The sequence below is a fragment of the Lepus europaeus genome, chromosome 11, assembly GCF_033115175.1.
Source record: "Lepus europaeus isolate LE1 chromosome 11, mLepTim1.pri, whole genome shotgun sequence".
Lineage (NCBI taxonomy): Eukaryota > Metazoa > Chordata > Mammalia > Lagomorpha > Leporidae > Lepus > Lepus europaeus.
Genome location: NC_084837.1, coordinates 12,261,262 through 12,286,932, shown reverse-complemented (window position 1 = coordinate 12,286,932; position 25,671 = coordinate 12,261,262). Strand labels below are relative to the sequence as shown.

The window sequence follows — 25,671 nt, the reverse complement described above, 5'->3', positions numbered from 1 at the left end:
ATAGCCAGCGCCTGCATATTTCTGTTTTAAGGCAATGTTACCCTTCCATCTATCAGACGGAACAGCCCTGGGTCATTTAGAGGAAAAATTAAATTAAGTGCTCTCTTTGGAAACAGCCAACGCCCACTCTCCCTCCCCCACCCCCCACCCCGCTCTAAAACAAACCAGCTTTTTTTTTTTTTTTTTTTTTTTTATTCCAAGATGACTGGGTTTGGAGTCGTTTTTCTCCCTTCCCATGTGCAGACAGATGTGGAGTTCGAAAACCGCCCACGGTGATGTGGCGACCACCTCCCCTCGGCCCCAGGGCGCTCTGCCTGCCCACCTTCCGGGGACACGCTGCCCCTCTCCCTGCCTTCAGAACCGTGGACGGTGAGGGCACCAAAGGACTTTGGAATAAAATTCCTGAACCTGGAATGTGAATTCCTGAGACGTGAAATGTAGAGTGTGGCTCTCTGCCTCACGCAGAAACAGCTTTGGGAGGGACCTCACTTTGGAACTGGGTACAAAGATCTCTGCAACCCAAGTACCCAGGGCTCTCTTCGGTCAAGACCCCACCACATGTTCCACTCTGTCCCCCAGACCAGTGCAACAAGCACGGGGGCAGGGGCGGGGCAGCTCTGCATCTGGCCAGGGTAGGGTTAATGCATCACCACCCCCAGCCCCCACCCACAGCAGGAACAACACTACCCATCAGCTCAGTACCCATAATGCTACTGATAAGCTGCTTCCACAACACTAGCCAAATCTAGCTGACGCACAGTGGAGTTAGCGCTGGGTGCCCAGAGTGTCACAGACGGCACACTGGGCTGTCCCCACGCAGTGGCTGTGCACACAGGGTGCCCATCCACTCTGAAGTCACCCCAAAACAGAAAACAGCGGCCAGGGGCTGCAGGGGGCCTGGGGCCTTTGGGGTCTCTCTGTGCTGCACCCCATGTCATGGGAGGGCCAGAGTGGAAGCAGTATGGCCACAACCAAGGCACTCTGGGCCCGGGAAGCCCACCTATGGCCCTCTGAGGCCCAAGGGCAGCTCCTCATCAAAACAAGGAGAGGTCTCTGCAAGACACCCCAAGGCGCCCCCACCGCTTCCCCACATGTGCACACACACGCGGGCACACACACACATACATACACACTGTCCTGGGGCCCGTGATTACAGGCCCCAGCTTTCCAGGAGAAGGGAAGGAAGACCCTGGGCCACAGGGATGGGGAGTGGTCATTTGAGGGCCCGGCCAGATTGTCCCAGCCCAGGCCTCAAACCTCAACCCAGCGCAAGTCACAGCTCTGTGGTCCTCGTCTCCTCCCAGGAGCAGGCTGGCGACAGGGCACTGCAGGCTGCTGTGGCCTGGGCCCCGCAGGAGGGGGCCGGGAGAAGCTGGAGACTTGATGAGTCTGCGCTGGGGACACAGAGGGTCTGAGAGCGTTTCCCACAGTCCTCGGGCGGGAAGCAACAGCACGTTCTCCAGCAGCGTTTCCCACGTCGGCCACACTCCTGCCAATTCCAAGTCCCAGCGCTCTGATCTGTCGGCACAGGACGGACTCCGCGAAGTCCCCACGCTGTCCACCACCACGCAGACCCTCTGACAAGCTGGCCTGCCAGCCTCGCCCACAGAAGTGCCTGGGGGACAGCCGCGGGGGCTGGATGGGCCCACTGCACTTCCTGACACCTGTGCAGACGACCATGGTCCCCAGCCTCTGTTTGCCACACAACACAGGGTCCCCACGTGCCTTCTGCAGGGACACAGGGGTCGGGGTCCTGGGCAGGCGGGGCCCAGCTGCTGTCTCCTGCCAGGTCAGATGGTGCAGTGTTGTGCCCACTCAGGCTCTGGTTCTGGTTCTCCCAGGTCCCAGGCAAGGGCTCCTGGAGGTGGAGCCGGCGGGCGAGGCTCCCTCCATGGCTCCTCCTGGTGGAGTGTTCCTCTGGCCTGCCCTGGCTTAAGGCATCCCTCTGAGGCACGCATCCCTCACCGACCACGCCTGAGGGGCGAGGCAGGGCAGGGGCAGGGGCCTGGTCGCTTGGGAATCTGTGGGAGAAGTACAAACGTCCATGACGGCATGTGCCCGGGCCCTGGCGGACTCCGCCTGCACTGGTCAGCCCGCGCTGTCCCCAGCGTGTTCCCAAACCTAACAGAAAACTCCAGAGTGCAAATCTATGTACAGAGTAAGGCGCCAGAAGAGGTGTCCTCACTGACCTCACAGAACGTGTCCATCCCTGAGAAAGGGGGTTCAACACCACTGAATCTCAACTTCATGGGTACGTCTGTTGTGCAATTTGTGAATGGTATTTTTGGAAATTTTTCGTTGTGGTTTTTTTTTTTTTTTTTTCTTAAAAAACAAACAAACTGACTTTGACACCTGAGGTGAAGAAAAGTGTTTTCTCGTGGACTTCTCCTAAGTTCGCGGCTTCGTTCTCGTTACAAAAGGACAGGACGGGCCGGCGGGCTCACGGCGAGCTGGCGGGGCTGATGGTGGGGCTGCTGGCGTCCGAGCGGCTGTAGTCGCTGAGCGAGCCGGTCCGCGAGCCCCCGCCGCGCCGCTGCAGCATGCCCGGGTGGAAGTTGGCGTGGCGGCGCGCGTGCTTCGTCAGGTGGTCGCTGCGCATGAAGCGCTTCTCGCAGATGGGGCAGCTGAACTTCTTCTCCCCGGTGTGTGTGCGGTAGTGCCGCGCCAGCTCGTCCGAGCGCGCAAACTTCTTGTTGCAGTCCTGCCAGCTGCAAGCGAAGGGCCGCTCACCTGTGGGCGACAGGGGCACAGGGTCAGTGTCACTTCACCGGGGCCAGCTCCGTGACGAAGCCGTCCGCGCACACACGCACATGCCCACGCGCGCACACACACACCTGGGGTGGAAGCAGAGAGTGATTTCGGGTGCTGAAGCACGAGCGGCCGTCGAGGTGGGTAGCGCTCAGGGCCTGAGGTCCCAGTACACCCCAGGAAGTACACCACAAAGCACACGGCCCAACCCCAGTGCAGGCTCAGCTGTCCCCAGCCGTGGGGTTGCAGGCTCCCGTCCCAGATCTACAGGTCCGCGGGGGCCTGGTCGTCCCACACACAGACCCTGGAGTCCTTACAGGACAGGAAGATAATTCCCGAACTCCAGCGCCAGCCATTGCTCTGACCCTGTCTTGTCTGTAGCTGGAGGGCACCAGACTGGGCCATTTCTAGCACCTGAGTCTGCTGCTTCCTCTCGCACAAGGGCCTGTGTGGCCTGAAAGTGGCAGCCAGCACAGGAGAAGTCGTGGGTGGGAGCACGGTGGCTGAGAAAGGCAATGGCCTGGAGCAGTCTGTGTGGGGGTGCAGAACACGGGCGGGCAGGCAGTGGTGAAGGTGGGCTCAGATCCTACCCCCTCCTCCCATCCCTTACCCAGGGCAAGGACAGGGCAGCATTTACCCAGGCAAACTGTGAACCACAAAAGCAACACCAGCTGCTCAAGGAGAACTAGTGGGGGGCTCTGGCACCCCATAACACAGCCTGTGGGCACTGGGGACAGCCACACGGCTACCTGTCCCCCCTTACTGCACACAGGCTAGAGCAGGGTGTTCGGGATCCTTAAGTGGGGCCCACCTACGCCCGGCAGAGCAGACCCACACCACCCACCCACTTTAAACATGGACGGACGGCTCAGGGATGGCCAGACGGCCACTGAAATCCGCAGCACGAAAGGGAAAAGCCAAGAGCAACAAAACCACCAACTCCAGAGGAAAAGGAGTGAAGGCAGGAAATGCTAATGTAAAGTTCTAATCAGTATTCTCAGAGGGATTTCAGACAAAATTTGATGTATAAAGCAAACAGGATACCATTAAAAAGGAAGTTCAGGGAACAAAAAATAGCATTTGGAAACTGAAAATCCTGTTGCCCCACAAAAATTCCACTAAAAAGCTAGAAATACACTCAAGGAAATATCCCAGAAAAACAGAACCAAAAACAGTTCTAGAAACTGTGAATGCCACCGTGTCCCATCTCCTTGGCCGCCAAGGCCAAGGGCCACACGGAGCTGTACTCGCTCTCCCCACTGGTTCTATATTTGCAGAGAAGGGTGCTGGGGAGGGGATTCAAAACCAACTAGCCGCCACCATTTTCCAAACCCTTTGGACAGTTACAGGCAGTAGGAGCTAAAGTGAGAGTCCAGGGAATTTGACATCTAATAGGAGCATCTATTAAGAAAATAGGAAAAAACAGAAGAGAGGACATTACAAAAGAAATAAAAGGCCAGTATCTGTCAGTGAAAGAGAAAAGGGGAGACTGACAAGGGAAGAGGTGGTGTGGGAGCCGGCAGGGTGAGTGAGTGAAGCCCTTGTCTCCAGTTTCCGCAGTGTCAGAACTCCAGGAGAAACAGGAGGTCCCAAAACTTTTTTTAAAAAGATTTATTTATTTGAAAGGCAGTGTTAGAGAGAGAGAGAGAGGGAGAGAGAGAGAGAGAGGTCTTCCACCGGTTCACTCCCCAAATGGCTGCGACAACCAGAGCTGGGCCAATCTGAAGCCAGGAGCCGGGAACAACTTCTGTGTCTCTCATGTGGGTACAGGGGCCCAAGCCTAGGGCACGCCGGATGCCTGGAGACAGGACAGAGCCTTCTGGGTTCACAACTTCCATACTCCAGCAAAACGAGAGGAAACCTGAAGCCAGGGACAAGTGAACAGTGACACAGTGGCCTGAGAGACCATGGGAGCAAAAAAACCAGTGCTCACAGGGAGGCAGCTTCAGGAAAAAAGTGAGCTCTGGGTGCCAAAGAGTACAACCAAGACGCTGGATAAACTCCACAACGCAGAGAAGATGCACGACTATTCTTTGTTTTCAAGAAAAAAAAAGAGAGGCAATGAGAAACTCCAGGAAAAACAGAAGAAAATTACAGTCCAGATTAGAAGTAAACTAAATGCCACATGATTATGAGCAACGGGTGAAATGAGCCAAGTGCTGTTCTATTATTTATCCTTCATAACAACCCCATGAGATGGCAGAAAGAAATGTAATCCTAGCACAAGCCTTGGCAGACAGACAAGCTATAGTCAGTCACATAAACCCCAGCACTTGCTGTCAGTGTGCAGGATCAATCTGACAGACAAAACATCTACAACTGACCCATAGCCCAGCAGACACGGTGTATTTATGGAAAGGTACAAAGATGCTTACACAGTGTAAGGAGAAAGCCTAAGTGAGTAATAGAGGGTGAGAGTTACAAGGATAATCAACAACAGAATTAGAATAAGAACACATCCACCAATGAGGGAAGAGGTGGGAGGAATGGTGGAAGTGATGTAAACCCTTACATTTCAGGGCAGACGGGGAACAGAGACTACCTAACTCTAATAAACAGCAACGCAGTCATACAGTTCACTTATAGCAGTAACTACCAAGACAACGAAAATCAGAGAGCGAAGTGCTGGTGGGTGGGGTGGACTGGGAAAGGGAAGGGTGCTTCAGGTTGTAAGCTCTTCTGTGTTATGATTCTTAAAAGTCACCTAATTTCTTTAATGGCAAGAAGAAGGACTATTTAAATATAATTCTATATCTAGCTTAATATATCCCAAATCATGCTCAAAGAAGCTTTAGTATTGAAGAAACTGCTACTTAGTTCCAAGAAAAATAAAATCTCATCAACAGAAACGCTTGGAATCTGTCACATGGTGATTCCACTCTTGGAGACTCAAGATCCCATCAGTGAGTAAAAGCTTAGACGGCCCCAGGATTCCTGTGTCCTCACACATGTGAGGCTCAGACCCCGGCTCTTCCATGTATGGGTGGAGGTGAATGTGGTCCCTGCAGAGGTAAGCCCTAACCTGTGAGGGCGACTTACTTGGAAGTAGCCAGGCTCTTCCCAGTGTAACGAAGGTAAGGGGCTTGGGCAGAGACAGCAAGTACCCTCAGGAGAAGAGGACACAGAGAGACGAGGCCACTGAGGATGGACGCAGCGACTGGGGTGCTGCAGCATAAGCCAGGGAACGCCAAGGGTTGCCAAGGGTTGCTGGAGGCAGAGGTCAAGAGAGAAGCGAGGACTGCATGCTCCTTGGAGGCCCCAGGGGAATGAACTCTGCCACCACCTTGGTTTTGGACTTCTGGTTTCCAGAACCCCCAGCATGTGGTCCTGTGTTACAGCAGCCACACGAGAGGTGTGCACTGCCTCATCCTCACAGTGGGGCCCACACGGTGGTGCCACGGGGCTGTACACAAGCAGCCCTAGCCCTGAGATCAGCATGTCCCACACATCCACTCCTGAAACACTGGCTCTCAGCATCCCAGTCCACTGGGCCCCAGGGAAGGATGGGGATGCATCCCATACTGAGAGCACCCTCGCTCCCCAACAGCCCCGCATCCTTGCTGGGGGTCTGTCCTCTTTGGAGTCCTGCTTGCAACCATGGGAAACAGGTGAAGTGGGCCTCACCACGGAAGGATCTTGTGATGCTGGGGCCGGAGAAGCGCAGCCTCGAGGGGGAGGGGCAGCTGGTCCAGGCAGCCCGGGGTGAGGAAGGTGGGGAGAGCCTGACTCTCCCCTCAGCCAGCACACCTTGGCTTCCCTGGGCAACAGCAGTGCCATGAGCTCACTGAGCACGTACCCAAGGCCTGGCCCCGGGGACACAGTCCTGACCCAGCCCATTTCAGGAGAGGTAACAACGAACGACCTGGTGCACAAACAGAAGTCCTGATTTGCGCTGGCAAGGAGCAGCCCTGGCACTGGCGGGGCAGCCGCTGAGTGGTGACATGTGAGCAGCACCCAGGAGGTTGCCGGGAGCAGTGGGGGTGGGGTACTGAGAGAAAAGAGGGGACTCCAGGGCACTCCCACTCCTACTTTCAAGAGGGGCCCAAAGAGCTTCGGCTTTTTTTTTTTTTTTTAATTTATTTTATTTATTTCAAAGAGTTACAGAGAGAGGTAGAGACAGAGAGGTCTTCCATCTGCTGGTTCACTCCCCAAGTGGCTGCAATGGCCGGAGCTGCGCCAATCCAAAGCCAGGAGCCTATTCCAGGTCTCCCACATGGCTGCAGAGGCCCAAGCCCTTGGCCATCTTCTACTACTTTCCCAGGCCATAGCAGAGAGCTGGATCAGAAGAGGAGCAGCCGGGACTAGAACCGGCGCACATATGGGATGCCGGTGCTTCAGGCCAGGGCGTTAACCTGCTGCGCCACAGCACCGGCCCCATGGCTTTATATCTATCGATACTTTCCGGATTAGGCATGAAAACTGAAAGCAACCTCTAACCAAGCACACACATTGTGCAGCATCTGGAATATTCCATGTACTCTTTGGGAGAATCGGGCGAAGAATGACATTGTCGTGCACGGACTTTTGATACTAAAAGGGTCTCAGGTGGCCGCAGGTGCCTCCTCCAGCTTCACCTTGGAAACTGCTGTTCTGGGCACTGACCTCAGGGTGGCGCGGCTGAGCTGAGTAAGCGCGGGGGGCCACCAGGGAGGGCAGGGGGCCCACCTTCCGCTCTAAGGCACTAAAATCCGCATCCCTGCTGGGCACGCGACAGGAAGACAAAGATACGACAGGGCCCTCAGAAGCAGAGGGCTGACTCCAGCTCAGGATGGGGACCAGGATCCCTGGGATTCCAGGCCCAGAGGAGCTCTGCCTTCTGGCGCATCCCGGGCCGCTCCAGGTCCAGCGGACCCCCACGCTCAGAGGCCGGAAGGGCGTCAAGGCCTTGACTCTGCGCACTTGTGCACGGGGCGGGGGCCGCACGGCAAGATGAGGTTTAGACTGTGTGAGCGGAAGCGGGTTGAGGTCAGGCCAGGTGAGGAGCCGGCGCGGGCGGGGGGAGGTTGGGGGAGGATCCAGCCACTGTGGGGGCGCGGAGTAAGAGCCAGGCGGGGGTTGGGGTGCCCGGCTGCGAACCGGCGGCGGCGGCGGGGGCGGCGCTGGGGAGAGCCGTGGGCCGAGGCGTGGCGGCGGCAGGGGCGCGGGGCGGGGCCGCGCGGGGCGCACGGGCCGGGTTACATAAATGTTCCCTGGCGCCGCCGCAGCGAGGCGGCCGCCCAGCCGAGCGCGCAGCGCGGCCGACAGCGGTTGCCTCATCTTATCGAGGAACACGCTGTCCCATACACGCCTCTTGCCCAAGCCACAGGCCGGGCGGGACGGCGTGTTCCCTCCGAGAGGCTGACCGGGAGGGCAGAGCAAGGGTGCCTCTCGCCAAGCCCCCGGCCCAAGCCCACCCCTGAGTCCTGCACGGGAGCCACATGCAAATGCAGCAGGCTCGAAGCCGGGGCTCAGAACTGGGGCAGGGCGCGCACTGCCCGCGGCTCTACCTCCTGTCCCAATTATCTTGAGTGACCCGCCTCCCACCCCGCCCCCAAGGCGAGCAGGGCCCTGCTGGCTCCAGTAGCACCTGGCCAAGCCCCAACACGGTTCTTTTTGTTTTTGACCCCAGTGGACGGCATGTGTGTCTGGGGGAGGGAGGCCATTTCTGTCTCCCCAGTGCCCAGCACTGAGCCCGAGCTCCGGCAGAGACCAGGGACAAAGGCCTTTGCTCTAGCAGGCCTCCCCTCTGTGGCAGGGAGAAGGGAGGCCGCGGGGGAGGGGGGAAGAAAGGCCAATGGATCCACAGCTTCACCAGGGCGTCCTGGATCACAGGAGCAGGCCTCTGTGGGCACAGGGAATCCACGTGGGTGTCTGCGGTGACCCAGAGGGGCGGAGCCAGGGCAGGAGACTCCTGGGAGAAGCAGCTTCCCTGGGCTCCCGTCCACAGCGCTGACCTGGGCTGTCCACCACCAGGGCAGGCTGCCGCTGTCAGCAGACACCCTTCATCTGCAGGCACCAGCTTGGAGCCATCTCCAGCTCCCAACCTCCAGGGCCAAGCTCTTCACTCCTGGGAGGCTCCACCAGACACTGGGGCCCATCAACTGCTGGCCTGGAAGGAAATGCAGGCTCTGAGGTGCACAGTGCACCTCTCCCACTCCTCGGGAGGCCCTCCAGCTGCTCTGCTGCTCACTACAAAAGCCAGTGCTCGGATAACCCTGGAGGAGCTGACAGATGACCTGGGCCTCAGGGAGTCCAGGCTGGAAGCTCTTAGCTGCCGACTGAACAAGTGAACAAACCAAGGCCCAGGAGCACAGGCAGTGCAGGGTACGGGCAGCCACTCGGCTGGCTGGAGGTGACGGCAAAGCCACAGCCAGGGCTGCCGGAGCCCCATGCAGCGCTACCCCCCACCAGGGGTCCTCATCTCAGTGGACTCTCGGTTACTGTGCGGGTTAAGCAGGAGACAACTGGGCCCAGGCCTGTGCCTGCTGTAGGGGAGATAAGCTGTTATCACCTGTGGCCAGGGCCCCTGGGGGGGATGAGCAAGGCAGCAGGGGCAGAACAGGGACAGAACAGCCGCTGCAGGTCCAAGGCCCACAAGAGGCAGCATTCATCTTCCAGAAGCAGCTCAGGGTCCCCGCCCCTGCCCCAGGGTGCTCTGTCTACTACTGTGGCTGTGGACACACAGAGGCACTGGTCACACACTCCTGTGCATTGTCCCACGTGCAAGAGCTGACAGGACTATCACCACACACAGCCTCGGGGCAATGCTTCAACCAGGGAATCCACCTCGGGCTGTCTCCACAGATCTACCCTGGATCCAGACACTGTTCAAAGCAGGTGTTCCTGTCGCTTGTACTTTGCTTTGTTTTGGAATAGGGTAACTTGACCCTAAAATGTGGTCACAGTAAAATAACAAAAAGAAGGAGCCAGAAAAATTCTGCAAAAGGACAATGAAGGGGGACTGAGACCACTAAACATTTAGCACACTGTCGTGTAAGCTGCTAACCGACCAGGGCACAGTGGCGAGCCAGAATAGACCAGGCGGTAGCAACTGTGTACGTCGAGGGGTGTGTCTCAGTAAGTGCATTAGGACAGAGGCAGCATGTGGAAGGAAGGTTCCATTCATGCTGCACACCTCACACCAGAATCAATTCTAAAATGGACCAAAGGGTGAAATGGAAAGAAATTCTATGACTCGAAAGTCCAGAAACCATAAAAGAAAAGATGGACACAGTTGATTACATGAAAGTATAAAATACTTCTCTATGGATAGAGTCATCATAAACAAAGGTAAAAGATTCACAAGGCCATCTTTCAAATAATAGGAAATCAATTTTCAAAAAGATAAATGACAAAGAAAACCCCTGTGTTTGCAGCACCTATCACACTAATCTCCAATACAAAACAGCTCACCAAAATTAAAGAAACCAATACTCCATAGGAAGAGGACAGAAAAATGAAAATACATGAAAAATGAAATTCAACTGGCTCTCAAACACCTGAAAAGATGCTCAACCCCACCTATCAGGAGGTAAAGCCAAGTGAAGCCCCATGGAAACACTTTTCCCCCATCAGATTGGTGCGGCCACAGTGAAACACGCTCTGTCATCCTTTGCTGATGGGGACACAAACTGCTGCAAACTTTTTAGGGCAATTTGGCAATACCTTTCAAAATTATGGATGCACACACCCTCTGACCCAGCAACCGAACCTGCCCATAGACACAGCTGCACACCTACGAAACGGGACTAGGTGTCTGGTTATCCTGTAAAGAAGCCAAAAACCAACAAGTATCCTTCCACGGAGGCCCTTTCAAAATAATTCCGGAACACCCATGTAACAGAATACCATAAGAAAGCAGAAGGAGTTCATGATCGCCAAGCCCTTACAGGAGAGGTCCTGGGGCAGGGGCCCGGGCTCCAGAGCCCAGGCTCACTCAGATCGTCCTTCTGGAGGGCATTCCCTGATCACGGGTTTGACAGGCAATTCGGACATCAGACGTAAACGGCCCCTGAAGACAAACACTCAGCAGAGAATTTATGCAGGTGCCAACAGGAGGCCTCCTTCAAATACCTGTGTGCCACCTCCTGCCACAAAACCCATCTGATGGCCAGCTGGGCACCCAGAGACAAACTGGGTGGATGGCCAGGTGCTGGCAGCCTGCTGGCCAAGTCCATCCACCTACCCAGTTCAAGGCAGGAGAGTCTGTCTGTTTGCAAGCTGCTGAGGAGTGCAGACTTCTGGGAAAGGGTTCTTAGATCAAAAAAGAAGAAAAAAAGAGAAAACAAAAAGAAAGAAAGCAAAGGAGAGGGCGGGCAGGGCACATGTGGGGACAGCGGGAGGGCACGGCATGGGAAAGCCTCTTGTGCTGTTTTGGGGGCACCAGGCATGGCAGCACCCAGGGAGGCCTGCGGAGCCTTGCAGAGAAGCTCAACTGCCCCTCCCTTCCCCTGCTACAGAAACAACCACATTCCTAGGCCATCCCAGGCCTCCTGGGAGGGGGAGGCACAGTGGTCAGCAGGCCTCCTCCCCTGCAGGCACCCCAGGCAACTGCAGGAGGAGCCCCTCTGTAGAGGGTTTAGCAACCAGTGTGCCCCACTTCCTCTTCCTGTGTCTCCCCTCCCCCACTGCCTCCATTTCCTCTCCCTGGCCTCTTCCCCAGAGCCTGCTGGGTGGGCCCTGCCAGCAAGGACCAAGCCCTGCTGCAGGCACTCCCATGGCAGGCACTACCCACAGCAGAGACAGCTGCAGGCATGTACCATGGACCGGTACACCTGACTCCACACCAACCCTAGGAGACAGGAAGCTGTTCGTATGAAACCATCTCAGAGATGATACGGCGTCAAATGTCCCCCTAACTCCCACCCACAGCCAGGTCATGCACCCATTAGAGCTGGACCTCCCAGGCTAGATCTGGCCTACAGGAAAGAATTCTGTTAGCCCCTCCAGCCCACGGAATAGGAAGTGCTGTGGCTGCTCCCGCCCCAGAAGGTGGGTGCAGAAAACCTATTGATGTCAATTCCCCATCTCGGGGCACAGGTACTGGGGTCAGGCCTGACACACTCCGTACTATGAGGCAACCCACCCTCCGCACGGGGGGCCTGCAGTGTCCCAGGGGCAGGCCAGCAGCTCCCCATCCACCGCAGGCTGCAGTTTCACGGTAGGCCTTCCCAGGCTGGGACATCCCAGCAGGAGGTGCCCCTGGGGACCTCAGCAGCCAGCAGGTCTCCTGCAGCAGGAGCAGGCAGCCCCTTCCCAGAGGCCTGGCTGGTTAGAGTTGCTGCAATCAGTGGCGCTCAGCTGAGGCACAGGTACTGCGCCTGCCCTTCACCTATCACTGGGCCTACCCCTGCAGCAGGCTGTCTCCCAGGAAAGTCATGAGGTTTGCAGGAGAACTTACCAAAGCAAGCTACTTCTAAGAGCCGGCCTTCTAAAGGAAACAGATTAGATTAAAAGTGTGTATGTCATTCTGACCATGGGGCAAAACGTTTGCCTTTGGTTTTGAAGGGAGCTGAAACAAAAAGTACAAAAATGCTGGACACTGAACTCTCTTTTCTAAACCAGTTGGACAGCATCAGAGACTCATGCTGCAGACACTCAGCGGGGTCCAGGCCACTCCTGGGCCTCGGCCTCACCCACCCACCAGATGCTTCCCGTTGGTTGGCCTCCCCATCCAAGCGATTTACACCCAAGACCTGGGAAACCCATTGTGTTCAGAAAATGTCTTGCAGAGAGCAAGCTGCCTGGCAGGGAGGCAGCAGTGGGAGGCCCTGTCTCAGCCCTACCCGCAGCCCATCCTCCCACCGCTGTGTAGACAGGAGAGCCCAGCCCCTGCCCCATCACAGGCCTGCCCCTTGGCTTGTCCACGCCTCCCTCCCTCCTCACAGCCAGCCTGGCCCCCCGTCGTTTCCTAGGCTTCTTCCTGTCTACACCTGGAGAGAGAACAGGATCCGAAGGGAGTACCCCAGGGGCCGCCAGCCAGGAAGGTAAGGTGGGTGCCACAGTGCACACTGCCCCCTTCCTGGCCCCCAGAGCCCCCAAGGTTGGGGTGTCCCAGCTTCCTCAAGAGCACTGCAGGGGTCTGCCTGGTGGTGAGGGAGGGGAGGAAACGCTGGGACAGCCTCCCGAGCAGGAACCCTGTTCGGTGCCCTGCCTCCCTCCCACAGGACCCTGGGCAGGGGGTGGAGTCCCAGCGCTCCTTGGGCAAGGGAGTAGCCCTCATGCTCTCCGGGGCCACAGGTGGGGGCCCCTTCTGAACAGTCCCATCACGGGACGGTGAAGGAAGCGGACTACGGAGCAGCTCAGGCCCACCTACAAGTGCACGCGAGACGCCGCGCTCCCAAGCTGTTCCTGCAGGAAGGAAGTGGCCGGCGTGGGGAAGACGCCATTTGTCTGGGACCGTCCTTTCTGTATTCGATATTTTTTAGCTGAACTGCCTTGGGTGAGCAGAAAGCGTGCAGGAACGTTTTCTCTCTCTCTCTCTCTCTCTCTCTCTCTCACACACACACACACACACACACACACACACCACCCGAGCTCCCGCCCACTCTGGGACCGCCCCTCGGAATCCCACAGCCCGCCCACTGCTTGCATGCCCTGGTACGCTGCCTGGAAATGTCAAAAGGATCCCATGCCGGGAATTTCACAAAGGTGTTTTCTCTCCTTATGCTCAGGGTTACAAAACACATTTGAAAATTTCCGTTTCCAGGGTCCCTTTAAAAACAGCAACAATAAAATACGGATGGTTTCTGCCAGTAAACCACCCCAGACAACGGCTCTGGACTCCATCTCCCACCCCTGGCTGCTCCTGAAGGGATATGCTGACAGGTGTTCCTGCCCCCACCCAGAAGTGCCACATGCAAAGGCTTCGTTGATCAGCGCTATCAGTGGACCCCTGTGAGCTGAACCCAAGGAGCCAACGTGCCCATTTATTTCCTCTGTTCTATTTTAAGATTTATTTATTTGAACCGCAGCGAGAGATCTTCCACTCTCTGCTTACTCCCCAAAATGGCAGCAATGGTCGAGGCTGGGCTCAACCAGAGCCAGGAGCCTGGAACTCCACCCAGGTTTCCCATGAGTGGCAGAGCCTAAGGCACATGGCAGGGAGCTGGGTGGGAAACAGAGCAGCTGAGACTTCAACCAGCACTCACATGGATGCCAGCGCTTCAGGCTGTTTAATCTGCTGTGCCATGACGCCAGCCCCTCTTCTCTGTTCTGAGGGCCCCATCACTAGGTTAGGAGCAGCTTCCCTGAGCCGCATGGAGGGAGGGCACATGTCCGGGCCCCGACCCCATTTCTCTGCCATCCGGAAGTTGGCGGTCCCCCTGCATCAGGAGCCTTCATCCTCAGCCTCGCTCTGGGCATCACAATGAGACTGCTGCACACACACACACACACAGCCCTGACAGCTGCCGGCAGCCCAGGGATGACATTTCAACCAGCCTTCTCTAGGATTTTCTGCAACACTGAGGAAAAACAGAAGCAGGAGTTTGAAAGCCACACTTGAAGAGCCAGTCTTAATTATTTGATTAAAATGTTCATCTGGAGCTGGCGCTCTGGCATAGCAGGTAAAGCCGCTGCCTGCAGTGCTGGCATCCCACATGGGCACTGGTTCAAGTCCCAGCTGCTCCTTTCGATCCAGCTCTCTGCTATGGCTTAGGAAAGCAGCAGAGATGGCCCAAGTCCTTGGGCCCCTGCACCCACGTGGGAGACCTGGAAGAGGCTCCTGGCCTCAGACTGGCACAGCTCCAGGCATTGTGGCCATCTGGGGACTGAGCCAGCAGATGGAGGACCTCTCTCTCTCTCTCTGCCTCTCCTTTTCTGTGTTTCTCCTTCAAATAAATAGATAAATCTTTAAAAATAATAATAAATAAAATATTCTTCATCTGTGGCTGATAAAAAAAATGATGGCAACTTGTATCCAGATTATATAAAGAACTAATAAATCTCAACTTAAACCTGACTTAAAAAATAAACAAGGGGAGCTGGTGTTGTGGCATAGCAGGTAAAGCTGTCGCCTGCAACGCGGGCATCCGATGTGGGCACTAGTTTGTGTCCTGGCTGCTCTACTTCCAGTCCAGCTCCCTGCTAACTTGCCTGGGGAAAGCAACAGAAGATAGCCCAACTGCTTGGGCCCCTGTATCCATGTGGGAGACTAAGAAGCTCCTGGCTCCTGGCTTCAACATGGCCTGCCCTGGTCATTGTGGCCATTGGGGGGGCGGGGGTGTGAACCAATGGATGAAAGATCTCTATCTCTTCTTCTCTGTCTGTAACTCCGCCTTTCAACTAAATAATCTTTTTTCCTTTTTTTTTTTTTTTTTTTTTTTTTGACAGGCAGAGTGGACAGTGAGAGACAGAGAGAAAGGTATTCCTTTTCTGTTGGTTCACCCCCCAAATGGCCGCTGCGGCCGGCACCCTGCGCCAATCCAAAGCCAGGAGCCAGGTGCTTCCTCCTGGTCTCCCATGTGAGTGCAGAGCCCAAGCACCTGGGCCATCCTCCACTGCCTTGCTGGACCAGAGCAGAGAGCTAGACTGGAAGAGGAGCAACCGGGAGAGAATCCGGCGTCCCAACCGGGACTAGAACCTGGGGTGCTGGCGCCACAGGCAGAGAATTAGCCAAGTGAGCCGCAGCACTGGCCACAACCAAATAATCTTAAAAAAAAAAAAGATGAACAAAAGATCTGAACACTCAAGCAAAGAAGACGGACAGATGGTAAAGCCGTATGGGTAGCGGTGCTCACTGTCGCCTGCCATCCCAAGCTGCAGATTAAGCCTCTCAGAGGCCCCCATACGCATATAATAACAGCAAAAACCCAAAACCTGATAACTCCAAATGCTGGCCAGCTAGCCACTCTTCCACCACTGGAGCATGTTAAACCGCGCGCGATTTTGGAAGACAGTTTGGCAGTTCCTTATGAGTTAAACAGAGACTTAGTACACCACCCGGCAATCTAAACTGAAAATTATGTTCACACAAGAACCTGTGAACAAATGCTGACAGCAACTTTATCCAGAAGAAAGCAGCTTCTACAGATGCACAGATATGCAAAGTGTGGAGAATCCACACAATGGAATGCTATTCTGTGATAAAAAGGAAGAAGTTACTGATTGACACAGATGGAGAAATCTTATTTTTTTTTTTTTATGTTTTATTTATTTGAAAGTCAGAGTTGGGGTTGGCACTGTAGTGTAGAAGGTCAAGCCTCCGCCTGCATTGCAGGCATCCCATATAGGTGCCAGTTTGAGTCCCGGCTGCTCCACTTCTGATTCAGCTCCCTGCTTATGCGCCTGGGAAATCCACAGAAGATAGTCCATGTCCTTGGGTCCCTGCACCCACACGAGAGACCTGGAAGAAGCTCCTGGCTCCTGGCTTCAGCCTGGCCCTGGCCCAGCCCCAGCCATCGTAGCCATTTGGGGAATAAACCAGCAGATGGAAGATCTCTCTCTCTCTCTCTCTCTCTCTCTCTCTCTCTCTCTCTCTCTCTCTCTCTCTCTTTCCCTCCTTCTATTTCTGCCTTTCAAATCAATAAATAAATCTTAAAGGAAAAAAAAAAAAGAAGAAGAAGAAAAGAAAGAATTACAGAAAATGGGGGAGGTAGGCCGGTGCCGCGGCTCAATAGGCTAATCCTCTGCCTGCGGCCCCAGCACACCGGGTTCTAGTCCCGGTCGGGGCACCGGATTCTGTCCCCATTGCCCCTCTTCCAGTCAAGCTCTCTGCTGTGGCCCGGGAAGTCCTTGGGCCCTGCACCCACATGGGAGACCAGGAGAAGCACCTGGCTCCTGGCTTCGGATCAACGCGGTGCACCGGCCACAGCGGCCACTGGAGGGTGAACCAACAGTAAAGGAAGACCTTTCTCTCTGTCTCTCTGTCTCTCTCTCTCTCTCACTGTCCACTCTGCCTGTCAAAAAAAAAAAAAGGGGGGGGGGGCGGGTCTTCCATCCGCTGGTTCACCTGCAGATGCTGCAATGGCCAGGGCCGAGCCAGACTGAATCCAGGAGCCAGATACTACATCCAAGTCCCCCATGTGGGTGGCAGGGACCCAAACAGTTGGGCCATCTCTGCTACTTTTCTGAGGCCATCAGCAGGGAGCTGGATCAGAAGTGGAGCAGCTGGGACACTAACCAATGCCTATAACGTGGCGGTTTCACCAGCTACATTTTGCTATGTTGAAGAAGCAGAGTCATTCATTGGCACCCAGATCTCAGGTTCTAATCCCATTTTCCAATGAAAGGAAAAGGGGACCTGGGAGAACGGGCTGATTCCACAGCTGGGGCAGGAAAAATACAAAAGGAGCCTGAAGTGTCTTGTAACGCCAGCAAGTGGGGCAGCAGACACAAGACAGAATGGGAGGGTCACACCAAAGGGACCCAGAGGTCCGACCCTGGCCAAGGCTGGGACATAAACAGCAACACGAACAGCAGGCTAAGCCATGCAGATATCATGCTCCACGGACATGCAGTACTGCACACAGCACTTCAGCTCTGTCATCCTTTTTCCTAAAGCTCCAAAGCCACACCCAATCATGAGAAAAACATGGGACAAAGTGTGGACAGTACTCCTCAAAACTGCCAGTCATGCAGAACAAGGAACACATAAGAAACTGCCACAGCCAAGAGGAACGTAAGACAAGCTGGGGTCGGCACTGTGGCATAGTGGGGTAAAGCAGCTGCCTATAGTACCAGCATCCCAAATGGGTGCCAGTTCAAGCCCTGGCTGCTCTACTTCTGAACCAGCTCTCTGCTATGGCCTGGGAAAGCAGTAGAAGATGGTCCAAGTCCTTGGGCCCCTGCACCCAGGTGGGAGACCCAGAAGAAGCTCCAGGCTCCTGGCTTTGGACTGGTACAGCTCCAGCCATTGCAGCCAAATGGGAATTAATGGAAGACACCTCTCTCTCTCTCTCTCTCTCTCTCTTTCTCTCTCTCCCTTTCCTTCTCTCTTCTCTGTGTAACTATTTCAAATAAATAAATAAATCTTTAAAAAAAAGACAAGGTGAATGCGGTTCAGACAATGACCTGCAGGAAACCCCTGTCGCTCACTTTCTGTGACCAGTACAATAATGACCTTGTGGTTTGCTTTTGAGTAATGAGCCAATACTGCTTAGGCAGTGTAAATGGTGACTCCAGACTCGACTGTTGGGAAATGTGGGAGAAAGCAGTGGATTTCTGAGGTTCCTCAAATGCTTTGGGAGCACTGACTCCCCAGCAGCAACCTTTGCCAACAGGACCCTTCCCTGATCATGAGTCCCACCCTATGGGCATATACATGGGAGCCACTCCCAGTGTCTAGGGGCCCAGCAACCATCCTCCCTCGCAACTTGACTTTAGAGTAGCAATGTACCAGGTTTTAAAAAAAAAAAAAATGCTTCCTTCCCAACTCCCTTGCAGCTAGGATTCACTTTGTGAACAGTTTTTGGCCAACAAATTGAGCAGAAGCCACTGGGTACCTTTGCCTGATAAACAGGGCCACACTCGCTTTGCCCATATCCTTCCTCCTCCTACCTGGATTACATTCTGATGCTGTAGGGATGGCAGCCATCAAACATCCATGGGTTGACAACTGGAATTTTGAATCTAGATTTTCCCCTCCCAGACTAAGACGACGCAGTCCAGTCCTCTCTCTAGTGATGCTGAGCAGTGGCAGTGAACGTGGCTGCCCATCAGCCCCGTGATCACACGGGGAACAACTGGTGCTTCCCAGCATGCTATGCTGCTGAGCTGTGGTGCCCAGCAGGTTAGGGCATTAGTACACTTCTGACATGTGACATTTCCTACTTACAATGGCGACATAGCCCCATGGTAAGGAGGAACAGTTCTAATTTGGAAGCTGGAAATTAGGCAGCAGAGCAGGCAATAAAATAAGCTCATTACTCTTTCCCTAATGTGCCCCTCAGACACTCAGCACCCTCTGGTGGGTGGGCAGACAGTGAGGCTAGCAGAGAGGGGCCCTGCTTCTTCTGGTGGACACACCCACAGCTACCTCTCTCCTCCCTGACAGCTGGCTGTCATTCCTGTACCTGATGGACATCAGAGGGTGACTGGCAGTCACCATGGGAGGGGGTCTTGACTGGGACCCCAGACATGGTTCAGGGAGGGGCAGCTTCCTGAAGAGGGCCTTGGGAACAGCTGGAGGTTGCCATCCCAGCCCTCTCCGAATGCCCAGGACCCCTCAACCCCCATTCTCTCTGGAGGAGATGCCTGGAGAAAATGGCCCAGCAGGTCCTCCCAGAAGCCACTGCACCCATTCCATACTCAGTGTTCAACCCTTTGGGTAGCGTCTCCAGATACCTAACAATTGAAAGGGCCCCTGACTCAGACCACCAGAGATGCAGACCCATGAGCGAGAAAAGGCACTCAGAGGAAGCAGGGGCCGAGCAGGGAAAGAAAGCTTCCAGGGGCAGTGCTGAGATCCCGAGACAAAGCTGGCTCAGCAGAAGCAAACAGGATGCCGCTTACGAAAAGCAGGCCCCAAACCTGAGTCCGAGTAAAGACACAACCACCCTGACAGAGGTGACAGTCCCGATGGCAAGACTGGAAGGGCATTTAGAAAATTCATGGGAAACTGGGATGACAGAAGGAAAACACAGGAAAATGTAAGGATCAGCCCCAAATCAGAGGGCCCCCAGTCAACTCAGAGACATGGGAGGCGAGCTGCTCACAAAGTGTGCAGGCCTGGGTCCCTGTCCACAGAGCAAAGCCAGGGAGCTCCACACAAACTCACACCCCAACCCTGGGGTAAAGGTCCAAGCCTCAACACAACACCCCACCCCACTCAGGAACAAGCACCACCAAAGGGCAGGAGGCACTGCCCAAGGAAACAGGCCTGGATGGTGAGGAAGGGGTCCCAGGAGGCTGTGTACAAACCACACACAGCCATGGGGTGCGGGACAAGTGACAACAGCACCGGAAAACTAAAGAAAGGCAGCTGTGAATTCTCAAGAAAAGTGTCACACACGGCCCACCTGCAACCAGAGATCTCGGAGAGGAGGAACGCTGACCTAACCCTGTTTCCTATTATCACATGAGGGGGTGGGGCTGACACGTCCTCAACCACCATCAGGGAACCCGAACATCAAGATGAGCCCCCAAGACCACTCCAGAGAGACAGGAAGGAAAAGACCCAGGCAAGCGCTGAGGAGTCTCACGGCCCTGGCTGCAGCACGGGGAACAGAGGGCCGGGCGCCGCAGAGAACGTGTTTACCCTACAACTGTGCTTCACCGCGTGTGCTACCTCGGAAGGACTTCAAGATGACCCACAGACAGCCCAGCCCTGCCCCAGGCAGCCCTTCTCCAGGAGCAGAAGGAAGGTGTGGGCCCTGCCACCCCCTCCAGGGTGTAGATGACGCCTGCCCCTGTGACCCACGGGGCCTCCTCCTGGCCTCCCAGTGTGCCCGCCACAGCACTCTCAATTGTTGCTGGTTTTTTTTTGTTTTGTTTTTTTGACAGGTAGAGTGGACAGTGAGAGACAGACAGAGAGAAAGGTCTTCCTTTGCCGTTGGTTCACCCTCCAATGGCCGCCGCGGCTGGCGCGCTGAGGCCGGCGCACCGCGCTGATCCGATGGCAGGAGCCAGGTGCTTCTCCTGGTCTCCCATGGGGTGCAGGGCCCAAGTACTTGAGCCATCCTCCACTGCACTCCCTGGCCACAGCAGAGAGCTGGCCTGGAAGAGGGGCAACCGGGATAGAATCCGGTGCCCTGACCGGGACTAGAACCCGGTGTGCCGGCGCCGCTGGCGGAGGATTAGCCTAGTGAGCCGCGGCACCGGCCCAATTGTTGCTGGTTTTGATTTCACTAATACCTGTGGGCACAAGAGCTCAGTGCTGACAGGGCTGCTTCCCGGCTGCCTTCTTGCTCCCACGACGGGCAGTGGGCGGCCCCCGCACCCTCAAGGGGAGGAGGATCGGGCCTTCGGATTCCTAGCGCCACCCTTACTTAGTGTTACACTGGCAGAACCAGCCACATTTAAAGAGCTGCAGCACTGGGGTTAGGACACGTGTCTGGGACTGCCGACAAAACCAGGGGGGGGGGCAGAGAGGGGGGCCTGGAGGGGCAGGGGGAGACGAGAGCAGACCGCAGCAGGTGCCGGGTGACGTACGGCAGTGGGCAAGGGGTGGCAGCACCAGGCCTCAGGCCTGACCCACAGCTCTTCTCCCTCACACTCCGAAAGCTCGCTGGCCACCCGTGGTTTGGGGGTCCTTCCTGTAGGTCTGGGCCTGACACCCTGCACTCCTCACTGCTGTCCACCAACTCAGGCCCACGCAGGCCCTGCACTCCCCCAGGGCTGGCTCAGCAATGCCAGGCTGCACATGTCCGGGCTCTCCAGCCTCTGTACCTGGGGTCCTGTGGTCTGGGGGACCAGGGAAGGGGCTCTCGGGAGTCTGAGCTAGACAGGGCCATGCAGGGACATATTTTTCCTGGAAGTCCTGGTTTCTGTCTAAAAGTAGAAACCAACTCAGAGAAGAGCCCCTCTTCTTCTTCCCGCAGCGGAGGCTCCTCAGAGAGAGGGGGGCAGGGGATCCCCACAAGCCAAGACCCTCTCCTCACCCATCAGATCACTGTGGGAGCACCAGCCACAATCACCACAGCCCCCCCTTCTCTGAGGCTATTCTTGGTCTGCGCCTCCCGTTGAGGGGAGGGGAGATACGGGTAGAAATGATCAGAGGCTAAAATTAGCAAACGGCAAACAACTGAGGCCCGGAGGACTCCGAGGTCAGCTGAGGACAACAGTTTGTTCTCTGTGGCCCAGGGTGGTTTAGCAATAAAAGGAATTGAAAACGAAAACAGATCTGGAAGCAGCCCAACCCCCGCAGGGACCCGGCCAGATGGCAGGGACCAGGCCCAGCTCAAGAGTCCCCTAGGGCACCCCTCTTCCCAAGGGGGCCTCCGACAGCCAGGAGGCACCCCTCAGAGAGGTACAGAAAGCCTGGGACAGGGTCTCCAAGCACCAAGTTGGCTGTGGCTTCCTTTCCTGTGCAGGCCAGCCCCCAGCAACTGTACTGGGTCGCCAGGGCTGCAAGCCCCTGCCCTGGTACAGCTGGGCACTCACCTTTAAAGTGACCCCGTAAAACTCTGCAGCTGACAGGCCAAAAAACTGGGCCCAGAGGGGTCTGAGTGGGGCGTCAGCTCATACAGCCGGCAGACGGTGGGGCCATCCTTAAGCCCCGTCCCCTGGCCCCACACCCCTTCCCTGCCTCCACCCTCTGCAGCCCCTCCTCCCTCCAGAAGACCCCCCCACCAGTCTGCAAACAGATAGGATGGTCTGGCCTTGTCACACTCCAGGGTCAGGGAACTACCTCTTCCCACACCCTGGAGGCCTGCAATGCCAAGCGCCCCTGGGGTTCTCTCTGGTGATACAGCTTGGGACCGTCACACCTGGTTTAACATAGCCTTTTATTAGGTTTCTACTGGTTGATCTTTGCCACCTTACAGTTTGCGGATGTCCGGCGAAATCGACCAGCCCAGTGGCTGTAACTCAGAGCTGGGAGCACACAAGGAGCTGGAGGTGCCCAGGATACAGAGGCCCCTCCTGCGGGTGGCGCTCTGGTGTCAGGGAGAGAGCAGACGGAGTGGCCCTCTCCCAGCACCAGCCCAGGGCCAGGAGCCTGAGCTGCACCAAGTGACACGGCCACATGGCCACTCACGTTGGCAGCTGCTGCGGCTGCCGGCCGACCTTGTGGCCCATGGAGAAGGTGGGCGCAGGCTGTCACAGCCCGGAGCCAGGCCAGGCAGGACAGGGTTCACGTAGCCTATCCTTTCTCACTGGTGCCACCGCGTCTGCCTTCTGAGCAGGACTGAGGCTGCTGGGAGCCAAAGGAGCCTGCAGAGCAGAAACACAGAGCCCAGAGCGCCTCCTCTCGTCCAGCTCCTTTGGTATTGTGCAGGAGCTCCTGTGGACGCTGGGCTAAGAGGCACAAGCCCCCAGGCCAGGCCTCTGCCTTTCCCTGGACTGCGAGGTCTCCAGACCAGGGTATCCAAGGCCAGCCGGCAACCCTTCCAGGCCCAAGGGTCCAGAGGCAGTGTATTCATTGGCAGAGCCCAGCGTCCTAGGTGAACAGTGGGTCTGGGGTCCACCTTGTCTGCTTACCACCCTCGCTGCCAAGGTGCGGAACATGGGCGTGCTCAAGACTTGCTGGTATATAGCAAATTCACTCTCTTTCCAGAAGGCAACTTACTCCTAACATGCACGTTCCCTGGCTGGCTCCTCAGACTCACATGGTGAAAATAACAAGGACTGGGGCCAGCGTTTGTGGCACAGGAGGTTAAGCCATCACCTGCAGCACTGGCATCCCATATGGATCTTGTTTCAAGTCCCGACTGCTCTACTTCGGACCCAGCTCCCTGATAATGGCCTGGGAAAGCAGGAGAGGATGGCCTGAGTGCTCAGGCTCCTGCAGCCCCATGGAGACCAGATGAAGCTCCTGGCTTCAGCCTAACCCACCCTCAGCTGTTGCAGAAATTTGGAGGGTGAACCAGAAGATGAAAGACCTTTCTTTCTTCCTTTTTCTTCCCCCTTCTCTTTAAGATTTACGTATTTATTTATTTGAAAGCCAAAGTTACAGAGAGGAGAGACAGAGACAGAGAGAGACAGAGAGATATCTTCCAACCATTCCATCCGCTGGTTCACCCCTCAAATGGCCACAATGGCCAGGGCTGGGCCAGACTGAAGCCAGGAGCCAGGAGCTCCATCTGGGTCTCCCACATGGGTGCAGGGGCCCAGGCATTTGGGCCATCTTCTACTGCTTTCCCAGGCACATTAGCAGGGAGCTGGATCAGAAGTGGAGTGGCAGCCAGGACTGGAATCGGCATTCATATGGGATGCTGGGGCTATAGACAAGAGGCTTAACTTGCTGAGCCACTAGTCCCAGATGGAAGATACTTTCTGTCCCTTTGTCACTGTGTTTCAGATAAATAAATAAATCTTTAAGAAAAAAAAAAAAAAATGATGAGAACACACATAGCCTGGATGCCCTCGCAGGGTATGCAAGACCAGCAAGTCACTGGAGCCGGCACAGCTTCTTGGCCTGGGCTCAGCTAAGGACTCTGAAGACGAAGAGATTAAGGCGCTGGGCAAGCGTTAAAGGTCAGGTGAAAAGCCAGTTATGCCTTGGAGATGTGGTCATGACGGAATGTTAAAGCAGAAAAATGAGGACATCAAATACTTGTATAGGATGATCCCAAGTTTTATATTAAAATACACACATGCAAAAATGTTAACAGTAGAGATTTGTAGGTGGTGGGATTAAGGCTCTCGAGTCTCCTGTTTATTTTTCTCCTGACACTTCCCTGTCTCCTAAACATGTTTAAGCGCCACGCTCAACCGTTACAGTCAGAGATAAGAACGCATGCAAGGCAACCACAGTCTCCTGGAAGGGCCACTTCTCGCAAGAAGAGGAACACGTATCTGATGCCACGTGGACACCCAGGGCAGCGCTGTGGGCTGATCAAACATTTTCCAGCTGTTGACTTGGTTTCTCAGGTCTTGACTCAACTTGGGGTAGAGGGCAAGTCATTCCTGGAGACCCAGGTGAACTCTGCACTTGGTTGTCTACTGGGGTTCGCCCTCCACCACCACCACCCCCGCCTCCCTGCTCTCATGGTAACCATCACGTTCCCACAGAAAAGCCTTGGGAGTCCATGGGGCACTGATGCCGCTGCTGCAGCCCTTGGGGAGCCCAGACAGGGAGTACAGAGCCTGGCTTCAGGCCTGGCCGAGGGGACACCTAAGAGCTTGCTGGGCCTTACCTTCTTCACTGTTCTAGGCCACCTTTAAGGTCCCTCTGCAGGGCTGCACCCTACCCAGTGACCTGACAGATCCTTCAGGGTCTGAGAGCTGGACCAAAGAGCCGGTCCCTTAGAAAGTCCCAGACTCCACGAAAAACGCCATGGAAGTCAGACCAGAGACCACCTTAAATGCCACATCCCACTGCTTCCTCTGAAAACTCAGTGGTCAAACATACGAAGGACCAAGCCCCCAGTCTCACTTCTTCTGCTGGGGGCAGGAGGTGTAATTCCCAATGCTCTGAATTTCAAGTGTCTGATACAGAGCCCAATAGGCACCCTCAGCTGGAGGTACAGACACTTCTCTTCTCTGAGATCCATACTGAGACGAAGGTCACACACAGCCCCCTCGGCTGGGTCAGCTGGGGAGCGCCTGTGCGCTTCTAACAATGGGACCATGTGGCTGTGGACAGACACCGAGGGGTTCTGCTCCTCCACCACTTCCCCAGCCCCAAAGCCTGCCTGACTAGGATCCCTGGGTACTCACTGTGCTCTGGGCAGACCCCACACCATTCCAAACCTGCGACGTGCACATTGGCTTAAAACCAGAGGTGTCAGTGGAGCACCCTCTCAGTTCTACGGCAGCCAGCTCAAAGAAATTCTCTCCAGGGTCCGAGAAACGTTCACAAGTTCTGCAAAGGCTAATCCGAGGACTTGGCAGCTTCAGTAACTCTGAGTGCTTTGGGTTCAGCCAAGGACACAGGCTGATCACATTTTACCATTTAACTTTATGTGAGATTCCAGGGACATCGGAACTCATCTGCTTTCCATTAATTCACACTCGAATTCACATTGGCAGAAGGGGCCCTAGAAGCTGTAGCTCCCCCTCCCACCCTGGGACCATCCAGACCCAGAAGAAACGGGCTTGGAGCAGCCCCCAGAGACCTGAAGTTCCCACTGCTGGTTCCTGGGTCACAGGTGCAGTAGCACAGGCCTGACCCACACCTGCCTCACAGGGACTGGTGGGCTTCCGCTAGGTGCTAAGAGGGCACCACCCACATGCTCAGGAAGCAGCAAGCCACACTCACGAGTGGGGGTGATTAAGCAGAGGTTGTGCCTAGGCCCAGACACTCAGGTCCAGGGTCAGCACAACTAGAGGCAAGCAGGCTTTCAATCTGCAGTCCTCGAACACAGCTGCCATTCTACCAGAGGGTTGCTGTGCCCACACTGC

General features: G+C 55.7%; 1 protein-coding gene across 1 annotated transcript in view; it reads right to left on the bottom strand.

The window, feature by feature from the left end:
- Positions 1-2,279: 2,279 nt before the first annotated feature.
- The window catches only part of KLF13 (KLF transcription factor 13), a 42,327-nt gene continuing 18,935 nt past the window's right edge, over positions 2,280-25,671 (bottom strand). The window contains exon 2 of the mRNA XM_062205006.1: positions 2,280-2,730. Within this exon, the coding sequence (XP_062060990.1) occupies positions 2,441-2,730 (290 nt within the window). The 3' untranslated portion in view covers positions 2,280-2,440. The remainder of the gene's footprint in view (positions 2,731-25,671) is intronic.